Source organism: Henckelia pumila, chromosome 2 (genome assembly GCF_033568475.1).
Source record: "Henckelia pumila isolate YLH828 chromosome 2, ASM3356847v2, whole genome shotgun sequence".
Taxonomy (NCBI): Eukaryota; Viridiplantae; Streptophyta; class Magnoliopsida; order Lamiales; family Gesneriaceae; genus Henckelia; species Henckelia pumila.
Genome location: NC_133121.1, coordinates 16632575 through 16652216, shown reverse-complemented (window position 1 = coordinate 16652216; position 19642 = coordinate 16632575). Strand labels below are relative to the sequence as shown.

The 19642-nt window shown below is 34.5% G+C and overlaps 1 protein-coding gene and 1 long non-coding RNA gene across 2 annotated transcripts; both read right to left on the bottom strand.

Annotated features, from left to right (window-relative positions):
* Positions 1-1054: 1054 nt before the first annotated feature.
* On the bottom strand, positions 1055-1845 carry LOC140877274 (uncharacterized). Its single transcript, XR_012149265.1, has 3 exons — positions 1773-1845; positions 1674-1697; positions 1055-1129 (listed from the first exon to the last, which is right to left on the bottom strand). It is a non-coding gene; the product is annotated as an uncharacterized lncRNA (long non-coding RNA).
* A 6539-nt stretch (positions 1846-8384) lies between these two features.
* On the bottom strand, positions 8385-9720 carry LOC140882919 (uncharacterized). The gene has a single exon (XM_073289182.1). The coding sequence runs from the start codon at positions 9595-9597 to the stop codon at positions 8485-8487; it is 1113 nt and encodes a 370-aa protein (XP_073145283.1). The 5' UTR covers positions 9598-9720; the 3' UTR covers positions 8385-8484.
* Between the last annotated feature and the right edge of the window lie 9922 nt (positions 9721-19642).

The window sequence follows — 19642 nt, the reverse complement described above, 5'->3', positions numbered from 1 at the left end:
AGACTATAGTTTTGTGTTTTTTTTTATATAAAATAAAATAAAATAACATATATCGTCCAATTTGTTGTCTCCTTTAAAAAAAAACCCCCAAAAAAATATTCATCTTAACACTTTTGAGATGGTAACATGTATATTTTGTGAAATATCACGTTCGTGTTTTATCATTATCTAATGATGCAAGATGTTCTCATGAATACTTAATTTTTTTTAACAAAATAAAAATAAAAGCAGCTGACGGGCTGACGCCCAAGTTACCACACATGAGTGTGTAGGATAACAAAATATCTCATGTGTAGGATAACAAAATATTATATATGTATATATATATATAATATTAAAAAAATATGTGCGCGCTTCATTTATTCTTTTTTTTTTTAGTACGCTTCATTTATTCTTCAATCCCAATTGTGAGAGATTGATGCCACACTGCCACTAGGCTAACAAGCCATGGGCAGCATTTAATAGGGGTGCAAACGAATCGAATCGAACCGAACCGAATAATGATAAAATTTTAAAGCTCGAATTCGGCTCGATAAGAGTATATTCGAGTTCGAGCTCTGTGAGACCCCGTTTTCTAATCATCTAATCAAGATTAATCCTATCGAATCATAGAAAAGTCCAAGAGATAAAGCAATAAATTTTTTTTTTTTTGAATAATGCCCCGCTAGATCGGTAAGATCTTACCGATCTAGCGGGCAAGGAATTCGAATATCACTGCCCGAAGAAAACCATCGCCGCTCGATCGGTAAGATTCAACCGATCGAGCGGGCAAGAATTTTCAAGAACAGAAGCTTAACAAAAAGCTCTCCGCTCGATCGGTAAGATCTTACCGATCGAGCGGTGACAGTCCTGGAGTAAAACACAGCAGAAAACTTGATCAAACTCATTCTAAAACATGCATACCTCAATACAACATTCATTCAACATCATAAAAGCTTCAATACGAGATAGCCTAAGGTTATACAATACAAAGCATAACAAGTGTGGAACCAATCTAAGTTCGATGATAGGGTTCGTTCGACTAATAAAAAATAATACAAATCTAAAAGGTTCGTACAACACACTGTATCTCACTTCTATCATCTTACCCCGAGCTAACCCAAACGACTCGGTCCAGCTCCTGATCCTCCTGTTACCAAGTACACATACAAACAAAGACAATAGCCGGATAAACCGGTTAGAAATATAATTTCTAAGTAAAAGAGACAGACATGCAATAACAGATAAACATCTCAGATTGAAATGCAATAATCAATAACAAATCAAAATGAGAATGAATGTGTGCATGACTTCAAAACTCGGGATTATCAAATCAGATAATCGGAATATCAATCGGTATTTGGTTGGGATCCCGGGGCCAAGTCTTCACAACAACTCACCGACACACCCATTCGGGATGGATGTCGTTCAACTCAACCCCTAGACTTCAGAGCAACTATAAGAAGTATTCTGACACTTGAAAAAACTCGAAATCCAAGGCCACTTCAATATAGCTCCCTAAATCGTCTAATTTCAAAACGAATCGAGAAATCGGTTCAATATGGATGCAAGTGTAAATAAAATGATCAGTCAAATTCACACAAGCAAATAAACATGCAGTATGTGATTTTCGGGGCTCGAGAATCAATCGAACTCGAGTATTCAACCCCATTCGAATCAATGTCATCTTTTACCTTTACTCGAGGCTTCAATCAATCCTGTTAATCAAAAGAAGAATTTTATTCAATAACTATTCGGATTCGAATCTCAAAGTCGATAAACAAATACTATACCGTCTTCAACTTCAATCGGTTTAAAAGCCTCAAAGCTTGGTTCCAACTCGAATCTCTTCAATCAAACTCTGAAAACATCGAATACGGATTCAATATCAAACTCATAACTCGAACTAACTCGAGAACCAAACCAAAACAACAAAACCGATAATCCAAACTCAATTTCGACGGCATAACGGCTATAAACGGTCCAACCAAAATATCCAACAACAACAACCAAACCCAATCAACCTCTCAATCAACAAAACAAACAAAAATCCAACAAAGTCTCAAACCCCATTCTCAAAATAATGCCTCAAAAATCATATAAAATCCAAACTTCGTTCTTTTTCCAAACCGACTTCGAATACACGATCTATGCTAACTCAAGCACAACATACTCCAAGATTATCAAATTCTGACAACCCAACACAATCAAAGTTCGAGTATCGTAGCAAAACTTACGTCAAAACGAAGTCCTCGTAGCGGTGATCGTGAATCTCGACTCGGAATCAAAATCTAACGGCCGGATCGTGCGAATCAAACGGATGAAAAGCTTGAGGAATCGCCTTTCATGGCTTCCAACAGTACGTACGAAAAGGAGAGGAAGAGAGGAGAGGGAATGATGTGATTTGATGGCCAACTTGCATGATAATAAAAATAAAATCCCATCTTTGCATTTCAGTCCTTTAATTCTACAAAGTTTGCTAAATGACCCCTGCGAAATAACAAAACGGCCCTCAACCACTGAAAACCCTGATTAACTAAATTAAATTCAATTATAATAAAATCGGGGCATTACAAGCTCGATTCGAAGTTCGATAATTTCAAATATTTGGGCTCGAGCTCGGCTCGAAATAAAGTTCGAGTTCGAGTTCGAGTTCGGTTCGAAATATTCGAACCTATTCGTGAACTATTCGAATATTATGGAGCGGGCTCGTAAAGCTCACGAACATGTTCGGTTCGTTTGCACCCATAGGCAGCATTGGCCATTATTGAGATAACCCTTTTGGTTGAACTTCCAAGTACTATCCATTTAAATTACAAGCCAAAATGGCAAATTTCAATACAACTTTACAAATAATAATTATGAAGCCACTCCAAATTAAAAGGAAAAGAGAGCGTAACCGTTGAGCACATGGATACAAAAAAATCTTCATTTACCGTCCTGATTATATAAATCACATTTTTTTTTGTTTCAAATATATAGACATACATCATATTTACTAATAATTTTTTTACATTTTTTATCAATATATCTCTATTAACTACATCTTGAAAATTGTGCAACTATTTTTTGAATGCATTAAATAGGGATAAGATAATAAGTGTATGCATAATTTATTTTTCAATGATTTTTTCTTAATTTGGGTGGGAAAAAAAGTAAGACTATATAATCGAGACAGATTGTGTATTAGAGCGAGTGTCCTAGTTTTACGTGTCAATTTTATGGCATGAGTTTTTAACTGCTTGAATTGTGAAAAAATATTATTTTTATCGCAAACATAAATCGGGTCTACATATCTCTGACTCTCACGGATATAGATGGTCGCACAAATATATATATATATATATATAATTATTAAAAAACAAAAAAAATTATAATTTAATTTTGGGAGTATTATTTATACTCCAAAAAGTGTTAATAAATAATAACATTCCACTTTATCAATATAATTATTTTATAGAAAAAATTACCCCCTGATTAATTACTTTCCTTGTACAATAAAATTTCTATTTGCCTTTTATAAAAACCAAATTCAATCCTTTTCTGTTTGTTACAACTAAAGTTTTATTAGTCACGATTTTTCTTCATATGCAATAAATTATAAAACAACAAAAAATATTTTCTCAGTTTTAAAAGTTAATGTTATTCATATTATATCTCAATATTTTGTACAATATACAAAATTTTGTTAGATAAATTTTTTATATAAAATACATAAACCTAATGGGTTAAAAAAATTTGATTTACCAATATTAAGTTAAAGTTTTTGGGATGATATTAAATTTTATATTTAAAATTAAGATAAAAAATAAAAAGATATTATATTATTTTTTAGAATATTTATTTCAAATCATATAAATTATAATACATATTCTAGTGAAAAGCATAATTTCAATCACATAATTCATTGCATATAAATTTACACTTTTATTTTTTGGTTACAAAAATATTTCTTATACAAATATATTAACTTCAATTTGAAAATGTATATTTTGTTTAAAATAACATTTTTATTGGTAGTCATGCATCTGTCGTCATTGGATATTGTGATTAATAAAAGTTTGATTTTTAAAGTTAAAATAAAAATTAGCATAAATTATGAAATAAAAAATAAGAATGAAATATTATTTTTTTCTTTTTTTCAAAAAATTGAAATAGAACGGTTATTTTTATCAATAATTTTTTTAAAATTTGTTTGTATTTTATATTTAAAAAATTGACAAATATAACTATACTACTTTGAGTTATTAAAGTTTAGAAAACTTGTTTTAGGAATTTATGAGAGTATATCGAAGAATTTACTAAAATTAACTAAAGGATAATATAGACAACTTACGCACCGTTTGGTATCTCAGATTAGATAGGATAGTGGGTTATAAATGACGCTAATTTCGCGTTTGGTAGTTTTTTTTGTTAAACCTACCTAATAAAGCCTACAAGGGATTGAGCTGTATAAAGAAAGGTTAACTAAACCTTTTGCAACACCCATGTATTAAGAATCCCTTTTTCAATCGTATTCTCACTTTTCATGAATACCCTCAACCTAGCCGCCTCTATATTGCATACAAAGATGTTCATTGATTAGCTGATTTTCTCTCCGGGATGAACTCATCGGAACGCAGGTAAATCAGTTGGAAAACGTTTGCTCACGATAAGATCCAAGCATACAGTTAAATTTTTGAAGTTTTATTTTACGATCTCATTTTAGAAAAATCCAAAAATGGGAAGAAGCTCGGTGTGTTGGTAAATGTCTTGTTTTTCTTTGTTCACGACTTTATTTTGAATTTTTTCTTGAGAAAATTGAATTTCATAATTGTTTCTGGGCTAGAAATCAGTTGCAAAATGTCTTGCTTCATTATTCGTTTCAATCTCATTTTTTCACCACAATCATCATCACTTCAAAGTAGACATTCCCAAGGAGGAGACAAGCGTGGGAATCGAACTTATTACCTGAAGATCGTTCACGAAACTGTGCAAATTTCAGACGGCTCAACGTCGAAGAAGAGAAGAGGGATCAAGATCTGAGACGCATTCCACCACAAAATCTGCAAAAAATGCATAAGATGAGGAAATGAGTCTCAATCCGTTGCCGATGAAATTGGGGCCTTTATTTCAAGTTTCATAAAAGGAGGATAAAATATTTATAAGACCATTTTGGGTAATACAATATTATAAATATATATCTCTCTCACTCTATCAAATAAAACAAACATCATACACACTAACTTGTGTTAATAATCATTCACACCAAATACATCAAGGTACAAATATTATTTAAATTATCAATTCCCCAATTATCCTATCTCACCAACTAAACGCACCTTTGTGTTATACATAAATAATAAATTCAAAAGATGACCCGCATTCTAAAACTTAATTGGGGTGGCAACAGAACTAGAGCTGGAAAATTTTATCAAAAACCCGACCCTTCCTGAATTTCATCCCATTCCCGTCACGAAAAAATCCCGACCCAAAGTTTTTTCGACCTGAATTATCGGGAATTTTTCCCATCCCGACTAATATTGGGTGAGAGATCGGGAATAAATCCTCTTTTCGACGGGATTTCCGACCCGACCCGAAGTAATTTTTTAAATAATTTTTTTTAATAATTTAATTAACATATTGGGTATAAAGTTTATTCATCTCATACAAAGATTGATTATTGACTTATTTCACATAATTATGTATCGATGAAATGATTGAATATTAGAATCTCGAAATAACATTTTATTTTATTTTTTATATTTTTTTAAAAAAATATTAATATTTTGATTAATTCATATTTAATTATAACAAATATAAAATAAGATATGCAAATTGTCCTTCATTTATTTAATAAAATTAAATAGTTAACCCGTATTTTGAATGTGATTTGTTACCGAACATTTTATCAATAATAATTATTTGGGGTACAATATTTTGAGTTTTATATCATCAAATTTAATAGTAAACATATATAATGATCTTGGTATGCACTAATATGTTTCTAGTTAAAAGTATGGTTCTTATAAGTTTTTAGAGAGTTTTTTTTAAAAAAAATTTTAAAAAAATAGTAACAATTTTTTTTAGTTTTCAGAAAAAATCTTAAACTATTATCTTTAATATTTTAATATTATATTTAAACATTTATTTTCTCTTTAGACAAATAAAATTCTAAATAATATTTTTTTAAAAAAAGAATAAAAATTTTTTGAAAATGAAAAAATTATCGGGATATTCTCACCCTACCCGATAGGATCCCGAGCGTTCGGGATCCCGAATATTCGGGTTCCTACAAATATCGAGTACAAAATTGGGAGAAAAAATAGTTTCCCGAATTTTATCGAGACGAAAATTAGATAGAGGATTACGGGACGATTCCCTATCCGATTCTACCCCAAACAGAACTTCCATAATTTATGATAGAGTAAGTATTACCCAATTTATTATTATTTTTTTTTTAAAAAAAGTAGTATGCAATTACTTAATTCAATGACCCTTTAATAACCAATCTATGACGATAGCGAAGGACTGAAAATCCACGTGACAGTTGTTTATTCCAATCATTCTTTACGAAAGCCAAGTGTTATAAATGTTATTGTTATCCCATCATCACCATATTTAATTATGCGACAATTATTTGGAAATAAATTTCCTTATTTAAAAATTTTAATGCGATATAATAATTGGGGCCCTTCTATTGTAATTTATATGCTTACATGCATGCATGTAACATTGACAATAAATTCCCTATGAATATCTCCTTTCACAACCTAAATTCATAACTCTCAATTATCATTTCAATCGTTACCACAGAACCACGTGCATTGTTTTTTTTAGTGGAGCCGGAAACCACAAAAATAATAATAATAATAATAATAATAATAATAATAATAATAATAATAATAATAATAATAATAATAATAATAATAATAATAAGAACTAGGTTAAATTATATTGTTATCTTACTTTTCGTACACAAAAATTGCTACATCTTCGTGTGGTTCATGTGGGATTGATTTAAACACATCTAGGGGAACTGAAGTAAAAAAAATATTATCTGAAATCAAAACATGGGATTAATATTCGAACAATTAGTTTAAATAGCCAATTTTGTGGGTTTTTATGTACATCACAAAGTAAAGTGTCACTCTCACTCTGATATACAAATCAGTAGTTGCTGTATAAGTGTATTTGGTTTCATGGATTTTATGGAATTTTGTATGATTTCAAATTAGAAAATCTCATATCATGAAATTTTAAAACGAAATTGACATTTGGTGGAGTTTGATATAACTAAATGAAATCCTAGCAAAAAAAAAATTTCATGAGATTTCATTGGACATAATTTTTTTATATATTTTTTGAAAACTTATAAAATATAATTTCTCAAAAATCAATACATTTAATTCTTCCTTACGCCTATAAATTATTTTTATTGTGCATCACATAAAACCAATTGTATGAGTATTAAACAATAAATAAAATATTTTAAAAATAATAGATAAAACTAAGCTTTTTTTTAATATCAAATAATATTAGTTTTAAACATAAAACCATATTTTAAAATAACATTAGTGAAACACCATATTGAAATTCTAAAACCATAAATTCCAATTTCAATTTGAAATCTAATTCTAATGCCAATTGGTTTATGCTCCACAAGTCCTATTCCCATCCATTTAAATTACAAGAGACAACATCACATTTAATCCAAAACTTTACGTCAGGTAAAATTAAATTAGCATGACATAACCTTAACATAAAGTTGACTAAATGCTCGACTTTGGCCCAATTCAATCCGCTTCAAAATGAACCTTATCCAACTATTGAATGTCATAATTCCAAAAAATAAAAATAAAAAATTAATTATTGATATAACGATGGAGTCCCATATAGGCTCTACTGATTTTAACCAATCAAAATTCGTCACTCCACCCACAGGGCATCTAATTTAACCTTTCATCGACTTCTTACATTCAGCCGTAGAAACATTTGCTGCATATACAGGATTTCGAATTCAAAACATCGGACCATAAAAACAAATAATTAAAGTTCATGCTTTCAAAAGATGTCCAAGTTGGTGGAATATATAAACTTTTGATCAAAGGTCAAAAGTTCGATTTCTTTTGCCAATATATTTTTGGACCAGCATGTCACACATGACTTGCTTAGTGTGGTTTATCTGAATGCGTAATTTGCAGGCTATTGCATTAGTCCGAAAAATTAGCAAAAACACAACGAAAAATAGCGACTATGGGTTCGCAAGTCATAAAAACAATAATTAAAGTTCAACCCCGACTGACTTATATCACGTAAAGAAAATCTCTTTAATTTCAGCGGTCAAAATAACCACTATCACATGTTTTTTTAAGAAAGTAATGTCACTGCACCGATGAACGACTTCTTGTTGGGACGAAATCTTAATTTATGAAAACAAATATGTGTTAATTTAAGGGACAAAACAAGATTTAATTTATTTGATATAATTAAATACAGAGAAGGAGATTTAAAATTAATGCCTTATTACGGCTTACACCTCAGTTTGAGTGGCTTCCCGCACAGACAATCGTTGTTGATGAAAGAAGAAGCTTCGAGGCGATCGAACGGACCGCCCGGCGGAATCGGGCCGCAGAGGTGGTTGTAGCTCACGTCGAGGTGTCCCACGTACCCCGCCGATAATATGGACGACGGAATGCCGCACCGGAGCAAGTTGTGCGATAGATCCAGTAGCGTAAAGTACGAGCTCTGCACGAACGAGTTTGGAATGCAGCCTTCCAGGTAATTTCTGCTCAGATTCAATGAACTGATGTCGGAGCTGATCAGAGATGGTGGGATCGTGCCGGAGATTAGGTTTCCGTCCAGATTCAGTGTCGCGAGAACCGGCATTCTGCCAAGGGAAGGCGGGATCGGGCCGGAGAGACGGTTCAGCGAGAGATCTAGATCCGAGAGACGGTAGATGGTAGAGATGGAGTTGGGGATCAAGCCGTTTAGCCTGTTTCTACTGAGTAATGCTCGGCTCAACATGCGTAGATTCCCGATGTCCCTGGGGATTGTGCCGGAAATTCTGTTGTTCCTCAGATCCAGATGCATTAACGAGGAAAGATTCGTTAATGACTGAGGAATCGTGCCGGAGATCAGGTTATCCGCTACGTTCAGAACCGTGAGCCGACTCAGCCGGCCGATGTCGCTCGGAATTTCGCCGGTGAGCCGATTCCCTATCAAGTCGAGGATTCGGAGGTAGGGCAAATTGGCAATGCACGACGGTATGATCCCCGTGATGTTCTTCCAATCGGCGATCGTGAGGCTCGACAGCCTGGTGAGACGGCATATCTCCGGTGATATTGTACCGCTCATGAACCCGGTCCGGTTAGCTTTCTCGTAAATCGGATCCTCCGACTCCCCACGGAGGTTGATGTCGGCGACGCTGTGGGTCTCCGGGTCGCAGCTGATGCCGTACCAGTTCCGGCAACAGTTGATTCCCTTCCACGAGTCGAGAATGCCCAAATAAGGCTCTCGGAGGTTACGCTTGATGGCCAAGAGAGCTGCCCGGTCCGACGGCGGGCAGGCGTTACATACACGTGCTATACATAAAATCGACAACACAAACAAGAAGGTATAGGTACCCATCTGGGCCATGGAATTCGAATATCTCTCCCTCACGAAATCACACAGTTTAATTCTGGAGCTTGAAATCACTCCTCAGAACACACTTTCTCACACAGTTTCTGCGTGTTTTCCTCTCTTAATTATCTCTCTGCAATGCAGGCTTGAGTGCTTGAGTGTGGTGAGTGAGTAAGAGCTATATAATAATATCACTGCAGCAGCTTCATGCATGTTGGATCGGAGGTATGGATGGAGGGTAATCCCGGTTTTGCCCCTCACGTGTGGTGTGTGGCTGTTGGTGTACCATGTAACATGGTAGGGGTAAGATTGACATGGACTCAAGATTCAGAGATGGAACATTATTGGGAATCGAGGTCAGTAATCTTGTTCCACTGTTTTAATACGTGCCCACATGCAGCTATTTAATATATTGCAAAATCTTGCATTTTTCAAACATTTTCATTTATTTATTTATGTAAATTTTGGGCCTATAGTATAGAGGCTTCTTCAGTAGATTCTGGGTGAAAATTTGAATTTTCCCGAAGAATTATAATATAATTTCAAGATTTTGTGGCCCGAGATCAGGAAACATAATGCTGCTACAGATCTATATGATGTTAAAATTGGTTCGATTTATTCTAGGTTAGATGTCGTATATACTATTTGCACAAGAAGTAGTTCTAATTTTGTTTAATGTATAATGAATTGTTTAATGATATGGGAAGGGAAGATGAAAACATAGAAGAGATGATAAAGTAGCAAATATTTGCCACGTTGTGTTAATTAAATGTTGGATCTCAAATAATTCACTGACAATTCCCTAAATTTAAGGCCCCCTTACTAGATAAATAATATTCCGGTATCAATGTGGCCAAAATTCGGAAACCGTAATTGAATTGATGAGCCTAAATTCGTCCAAACATGACAAACGACGCAGAAATGGGCAGAGACTTATCAGTAGACTGTTCACATTTGGTCCACACCTTTAAATGCTGCAGCCTCGCCGGGATTTTCTATCCTCTCCAATGCAAGATACTGAATATTATTCATATCCAAAGAAGACCCGTTTGTTTTCTTGGCCGACTTCAAAATGTACATCACAAAATAAGACCTTGGTTGGAAAACTAACACTCAACAAACTTTTGTGAGATCGTCTGGTTCACTTTGTAAGATAAATTTTTAACTCAACTCGATTTATGAGAATGTGTTATTTTTATGTTAAAAATATTAATTTTTATTTTAGGTACCAGATCGATCCATATCACGAGAGAGTTACTCAAAGTCTCATACAAACAAGATGTTGACTGTTGGTTAACTCTGTTACCACGTCAAGAACAGAGTGTACGTGAAACGAATTGAGAAATTACAAGTTTTTTTTAAATAAAAATTGGTATCGATCGGGTTAATTCACTGTATTAACATGTTAACGTTTAATTTTCAATTTTAATATTTTTATCAAAGTGCTAATGTGAGATTGACATCGAGAAATTTGATGTAGTGTTGAATATTATTGATGTGTTTGATGTTATGTTAGATGAAAAATGACTATTTTCTAAAAAAAAATAATAATAAACAAAAAATCGTGAATTGATTGATAATAGGATAAAACATGAAAAACATACAAATTATTGAACCAATGACATAATTTCCGCTTTGAAGGACAATGCTGAATCACGAACAAGTAAGTAGTAGTAATTTACTGACAAATATATTATCGATTATTTTTCTCAGTAAAAAATTATAATCGTTAATTTACGGTATATTACAATTTTCTCGGCCAAGTATACGAGTCTTCTGGAGGAGTTGGTGCACAATCTTTATAAAGCATATACTACAAAATAGATAATGAAGCATTGGACTTATTTTCAGTCATAAAATAAAATGTATTCCTTTTAACTTCTATAATAATTTATAAATTAATATCCTTTGGAGTTAAGTAAATTTTTTTGGGTCCTAATTTAATTTCAAGTTAACCAAAAGATACCCTGATTAAAATCTGAGCCTATTTCCCATGTCTTAATTAGTTGATAGTGCTTGCAACTTGTAAAAATAAATGATTGTGAATTTTTTTTTACAAATTTCTTAGAAGAAGAAAATTATTGAGCATTCGAAAAAACATCAAGTTATACATTAAAAGCACATATTTTAGTTGACAAAGTTCATAGAGAATAATTTAAAGATTTTTAATATACATACACACTATATTCAAGGTGGAATTTTATTCATAGTTGTCACCATTTAAAGTCTTAAATTGTGAAGGGTCCACGTAAAATAAAAATTAAATTCATGTTATGTTATCTGCGACATATTGGTGATGGTTTTTTGGAATATACAAGGTACGCATTATATATATATGTATATATATATATATGTATTCCATTTCGTTTGCAATAATTTAAACGTTTTAACATTTTTACCGTGAAAGAACTATGATCGGATTTGCAAATGCTGTTTCGAGTTTCTGCATCGAGTTAACATTAAATTTAAATTTTTGCGATAATAAGCAATGATGCAAAAAAATATTCAACGACAGATTTATAAAAATGTTACGCGTCATTTTTTAAAAAAAACTGTAGAATTATTTTTATGAAATAATATTAAATTTAAATTGTTAAACAATATAATCCCTTTCTATATGATATATTCAACAGCATATTTAAAAAAATATTAACTACAAAATATATAACAACGAAAGAAATAACAGAATCTTTTCACAAGATAACGTTAAATTTAAATTTTTTAACGGTATAATCCATTTTTAGATGATATATTCAACGACAAATTTAAAATAATATTACGCAATAAGACAAAAACATATATAACAATATATTTAAAAAACAAAAGAATCTATTTACAAAAAAAAAAAATTTACTCGTGTGGAACATATTTCCTACTGAAATATTGTGGGTGTATGCCCTGGGGGTTTGTCATGTCGCTTCTTCCTTCAGGTCCCTGCCGCTCGTGCACATCCCTCGATTTAACCTCCGCATGAGTCAATGAGTCTCTGATTCATGTGGAATGGGATCCCATTCGGGGTCAATCCTTTTACAAGATAATGTTAAATTTACAATATTTAAACAACATAATCTTTTTTTAGATGATTTTACGAGATAATGTTAATCTAAACCTTTTTATTTTAAAAAAGAAAACAAGCAGCAACAAAAAAAAAATTAGAATAGATTCTCTTTTCCATTTCACGATTACTAAACCAGTCGAGATTTTGAAGAACGACACCCATGTTCATTGCAATCTGTGAGGTTTCACCGTCCATGAATTTTTGTGCTATGAAGCTCTGTTTGGTTCATCGGTATGAACCTAAGTCCAAGAAAAATGAAATTTCAGCATATAATGTGTGTTTTACGATTGAGATGTAAAGTTGCTAAGTTTTTGTTTTCTTACCAAAACAATATAATATTTATCTAAACTTTTTATATTATTGTCTTATTCTCTAGATTTCATGCGACGATCACGAATACGATTTTGGACAATTTTAAATCAATTCTCAAAGATCGATATTTGTTTGATGTGAAAGACGTTATAGTTGTTAAAAATAATGTGTGAGGCCCACACCATCAAGTCCAAGTACCACCCCGGCCCAACACTCTACTAGGTATTTAAAACTCATTTCTTCCAGCATTGTGATGGGGGGAGACGTGGAAAAATATAATCAGCTGAAAACTTCTCTCTCGTTCTCTCTCTCCCAAAAGGAACGTACAAACATTCTCTACGAAGTACGTGATCGTGAAGTGTCATCGGGAAGGATTTCAGTCAGCTCTTTTGCAGTCAACTTAACTTCGTCACCTAGTAGAAAATAGTAAGTGGACCATGTATTCTCTTGATATCTTGACGATGTTTATTTTGATGGTATATCCTTTTAATCTATGTACTACTGGTGGAAAGTTTTCAAGAAATACTTTGTTGTGTTGATTTTTCTCTATCACCATGTCTAGTAGGGTTAAACTAGATGACTATGAACCAATCTGGGGAGTTAAGCCAGATATCTATGATCCAATCTGGAGAGTCAAGCCAGATATTTATGATCCATTTTGGGGAGTTAAGCTAGACATTATGATCCAATCTGGGGAGTTAAGCCAGATAATGTGTTTGGAATTTTAAACTCGTAAATACTTTTGATATTTTAAGGAGTATAAAAATGTTGTCATATTTTTAAATCTGAAAATATGTCCCCCTCCGCATTACGGAGTGACAACCATATCATTCACCCCTACATCCCTTTTTGATGAAGATACAATTGAGGATCAAGAGTTGGGGTAGTGTAAGGTATTATTCAAGGGTAAGGGAATAAAAATTCTAAGCGTAAAAATGAAAAAGAAAATACCTGCATGAAGGCCAAAGCTAGAGACTCCTCAACCTCTTTGTCCGGGACCGCCCGGACTATATCCAGGTCCTCGGTAGAGAGCATATACTGCAAAATATTCAGACTCCCAGGCTGGTCTGGCCGGGCAAAGAAGGAGACTCCCGGGCTGTAGGGATGATCAGGATCACCTCGCTCCATATGCTCGGGAAGGGACCCGAGGTCAATGAAAACATTTTATTTCCCCTTTCCAGAAGCGGCGATGTTGACTTGGAAAATGGGTTCTTGCTTGCTCGGGGCTTCATCCCCCCGAATTTTCTTAGAAGTTATCTTCGATTGCTGTTCGGGAATATGTTGTTCGGATTCGGTAGCAGACTCCGCGGAGGCCTCGGGCTTCTTTCGTTTCAACCTCTTGGCTACAACTCGGAAATTGGCAGTCATTTTAGCCTCGATTATTCTTTCGTCTGTAAATAAAGAAAAAGAAAAAATTAATACGAGTGCACGGAAAGATAAAAAAAAATAAGTGAAAGGAAAGTTAAGTGTTCCTACCTATATCACCCTTGACCTTTATCCCTTTCCTACAAAAGTCGTACTTGCAAAGCAGGTCTTCCTTGATTAGGGTCTCGATATTAAAAGTTTTTTCAGATAGGGTGGCAAGAAAGTTGGTAAAATTATGGCTGGGTTGAGCAGGAAAATCATGGGAAGTAAAATTCATTGCTCAGTTGGATCGACACCTCCAAGGCTGCTAGGGCTCAGGACGAACAAAGAAAAATCTATTGTTCCAACCCTTGTGAGAGCTTGGTTTTCCATTTAAAAATTTGTACTCGGGTCGGATAGAAATATAAAATCGATCCGTGGCTGTCTTCTTGATTTGAAGGAATTTGGTAAAATTCCCCACATCTAAAGGAACCCGAAAAAAAACAAAACAAGACTCCTAAGGATAGGATAGAGCTAAAAGAGTTAGGGTCAGCTGGCTCGGGCATATACAGAAATATTGACACAAGGATAAGATCATCTCGGGGATGGGAAACCTAAGACCCATCTTGACCTGGTCTAAACTAAAACTTAAAAAACCCTTGGGGGGTTTGTGAGCTCGGTCTCGTCGACCGGGAAGTATGAGGTCATAAGTGTCGGGCATCCCCGACTTGTCCCTGATGATCGGGCCCATGTCTGGACCTAAATGGGAGGCTAAAACCTCAAACCAGTGTTTGCCCTCATCCCGAAATTGAGTTTCATCAGATCTAAGGGCATAGAGCCTCCGCATCTTTGCCTCCCGAGTCTTAGATGGGCTCGGGTCGGCATATGACCCTGAAGAGTCATTATGCTCGGGCATCTCAGGAGGAGGGAAACCCTCTATAAAGGCTACCATTTCCCGGACTACGTTTTCGTCCGGGAAGACATTTTTCTCTTCTTATGGAAAGGATAAAACTTAAAAAGAAGGAAAGTAGATAATAGGGTTCGAAGGGAACCAATGCGGGCCGATCGTCTCAGCACGGGTTGGGTTAGCTCTCAAAATTTTGACAGAGTAACGCGATCGCTGTGAAAGGTGAAAAATGAATTTTTTTACTGCCCTATTTATAGTAGGAGTGAATCAATATTGACCGTTAGATGATAGCTTTGATCAGTGGTGCGGGGCGGGCCACGTCGCTCAGGGAATCTCTCGGGAATCGTACCGTCGCGAGATCTTTGTCGTCCAGAGATAGCACATGACGAGGATCGAGATCCGGATCCAGAGAAAGAACATAATGAGGATCGAGATCCAGCTCGATCATGGGAAGCACATTGTGATATATTACGTTACAAGCACAATACATGGGGCTCGGGGTCAGGTCAGACGACTATATGGTCTAAATTTCATACTTCTTTTAGACCAGCAGGGGGAGGTACTATTGATGTCCCTAAAAATTATACGGATCTAACCCGACCCGAGCCCAATAATCCATATTTTTGGGAATATACTTTGAGGCCCATCTAGTCTTATTTTATGAGAAGCTCAGTCTGGGATGACCTTGTTAGGGAACGGGATCATGATTATACATTCATGGGCTTGAGCCCTAACTGGTATGGTCGGAGCCCGACCTGGGCCCAGGACGGGCTCAGTATCTAGAACCTTCCATTATTCTCGAATATATGAAGATCTGTAAAAGATAAGAACAGTGTTCAACAAATCCAAGATTTGATATGATTTATGGGTTGATGTTAGTGTCCTGCTTGGTCAAAGCTCCTACCTGAGTCGAGTCCTGTTCTAACACATATTCTACCTCATCAAGGTAACTTACCCTCCAACCCCTATAAATACAGGTATGGTTTATGTTTTACTCATTCATATCTTCTATTCTCTTTTTGTTCACACACTCACGCACGCATATTCTCTTGTTCTTATTTTTTGTCAAGATCTTTCACTTTTAAGCACTGACTTAGGCATCGCAGAGGTCACGCCGAAATACCTTCGGCGCCCCCAAATTTAGCTTCTGTCTGTGCAGAACATCGTCGTGCCCGACCCGACCCGATTTATTGAATATTTGGAGATCCGCTCTACCAGACCGAACCTGGAGGAAAATTTCGACATCATAAATATTGGTTTATGGTGTACGATCTAGCATATTAACAAAATTATTATTGTATGTTGCAATTCGCAAAGTTTGCTCTTAAAATTTGTAAATGAAATTATTTGATAATCAATCACGAAAGATAGTTGATGTCTGATGGAGTTATAAATAGAAAAATTGTATTCAATGATTTAGTTTAACCTCTTTGGATCTCTCAACCTAAAAATAATCAAATTGTTGTGTGAAAAGAGTTTGGGATGAATTCATATATGAAAATCAACCATTTATTTATAAGTTATCTTTTCAAAAAAAATAATAAAATTAAAAAAATTACTTTACACACGCAACACGTATGCGTCAGTAGCTAGAAATTTTAGCTATATATATATATATATATATATATATATATATATATATATATATATATAGAATTTTGCTATCCTGCCCACCCACCGTGCCCACATAATGTGCCCATCGTGAGGTGACACTCAACTATTGGACGCACAATTCATCACATCCAATAGTTGAGTGCCACCTCATGGTGGGCACATTAGGTGGGCACGGTAAGTGGGCAGGATAGAAAAATTATATATATATATATATATATAATTACATCCAATAGAATAGTGCCACATCATTGGTGGGCATGATGATGGGCATAGTAGGTGGGCACTTGAAAGAAACTCTATATATATAGAGTTTCTTTCAAGTGCCCACCTACTATGCCCACTGATAAGTGCATTTTGTATGCATTAGTTTGTTTTATTTTTATGTCTATTTTGTATGCATTCATATTTTTTTTATAAGTTTTATTCATGATTTATTTCATGTGTGTGCATTTCACTCTCCGGGTTAATTTTTGTAGAAATATTGAAGAAATCATGATTTTTGAAAAAAGAGAAGAACCATAAGCATGAATTACGGAGCAGCTATGGTCAAAAATATATTTTTAATGCTAGAGAGATTAAATCCGATCTTCACCGTTCAAAATCAAGTTCAAAATGTTTTGAAGCTGCTGTCCAAATTTCAGCTCGATCCGACGGCTAAAACTGAAGATATGAATTTTTCAAGAAAATTGCGCGCAGGCAAGGATGTATGCACGGACCCCCCCCCCCCCCCCTGTGCATGGGTCCGGATAAGGGTCCGTGCAACCTCGTAAAAAAAAATCGGCGTTTTCAGTTTAATGCACGGACCTAGACACGGACCCTTATCCAGGGTCCGTGCATATCGCAGAATCAGAAAAAATAGAATTTTCGGGAATTAAAACTTTCAACTTTTCGGTATTTATTTCTTGGGCTTTCAAAGACATATAAATAGGAGATTGTCAGACGTTATTAGGGGTTGGAATCGCATCAGAGAGGCGGCGGCTAGGAGGCTTAGAGATTGAAGAACGCTCCATTCAAGTTTTTCTTCTCTTTTTCTTTTGATTATTAAACTTTTGTTTGAACTATACTTTTCGTTTATTGATTAGTTTTTCTTCAACCAAGACGGCGAGATTGAGCCGAATAATTTTATGTTGAATATGTGGATTTTGATTTGAGATTTTTAGATCTTTCTTCAATTTATTGATTATTGAATTTAAATTCTATCTTGTGAATAACCTGATCAATTATTTACTTGTTTGTTAATTAATTCCGAGTCGAAAGGTTAGGAATTGATTTTGATCACTCCAATAATTGACATATGGTTAAACCGACTAGAAATAGTATTCGGTTTCAGTATGTGGCTTTAGGTGAAAACTGAATTTTCACAATTCCAAATGCATTTGAATTTGATTTGAATTATGAAAGATTGATCCGTCAATATTTGAATAGGTTTAACTGTTCTAGAAATAGACTGTTAAATAAATTAGGAGAATTCGCCGTGATTTAAGATTAAATCTGGATCCTGGATTTGCCACTTGTTTGCATGATTTTTTTGGTACCTTCGTGTGTCTTGGTTGTCTCTATTTAATTGAATTTATTCTTTTTCTAGTTTAATTCTTATTTTATTTTAGTAATTAAATTTTAGTTAATTCTTAGCACTTGCTTTATTATTTTGTCTAGATTAAGTAAAATAATTAATTCTTGAGAATTGACAACAGTCCCTGTGGGATCGATACTTAGACTCTCTGTCCGCTTTACTATTACTTGATCTAGTGCACTTGCTAGTTGATACCGAATTAAGCGGTCAAGTTTTTGGCGCCGTTGCCGGGGACTGTTCAGTTAATATTAGGACAGATTATTTGTTTGACACTAGACATTTTTTTTCTTGCATTTTTTTTATTTTTAATTATTAATATTAATTTTTCTTACTTGTGAGGTACTTGGAGATGGATAATCGACGGGTATTCACAAGTTTTGGACAGCAATACTCGGAGCCATTCTATGTTGTTTGGAGGAGATTCAATTATTTGGCAGACAGATTTTGATACCATGATTTTTCGAACTACACTCTAATTCAGATTTTCTATGGTGGTTTGGATGAGCCAACAAGAAGTTGGGTGGATTTTGGAGCTTTGTCAACTGGCAGTCACCTATTTCAGAGAGATTACGACAGTGTGATGCACTTGTTAAATGATATGGCAGATTTCGACTACCATTGGCATTGGGATTCTTCACTGCAGGGTCGGAGTCACCAATATCCTCCAACACCCCACTACCCAAAATTTTCAAATCAACCACGTGAGCATAACGTGGAGAATGGAGAGTATTCTGAAGAATTTCTGAATCAGTTGCAGGACATTGTTAATAGACAGTCAGAGATCAACCAAAAATTTTCAGAAACTCACATCAATTCTTTGAGTTTCTTGGATGAACAAATAAAGCTTCTGATGCAGTCAGTTCCTGATATCAATCAAGAGAATGAAGCGATTTTTGTTGATCAATTTGCATGGGAGTATGATCCTGCGACCGTAATTGAGCCAGATCAAGAAGAAATTTTGTTTGAGAAATTTGAATGTGACAAAGAACCAAAAGTTACAGTGGAGGAGGAAGAAATATACAAGGCGAAAGATTTGTCCTCGTCAATGGTCTTTTCATGCACACCATTAGAAGATCCGTTCTTGCCATTGACGCCACCTCTAGCATATTCCATCATCTATGAGCTTCAGCCTAGATTTGGAATCTCTTTCCAAAAGAAAAATTTCAGACCAAGTGTTGTTGGACCGACGAGCTTACAAAGTATATATCACGCCAAGCTTGAGGGCGAAGGAAATCAAGACCCATACGTAGAG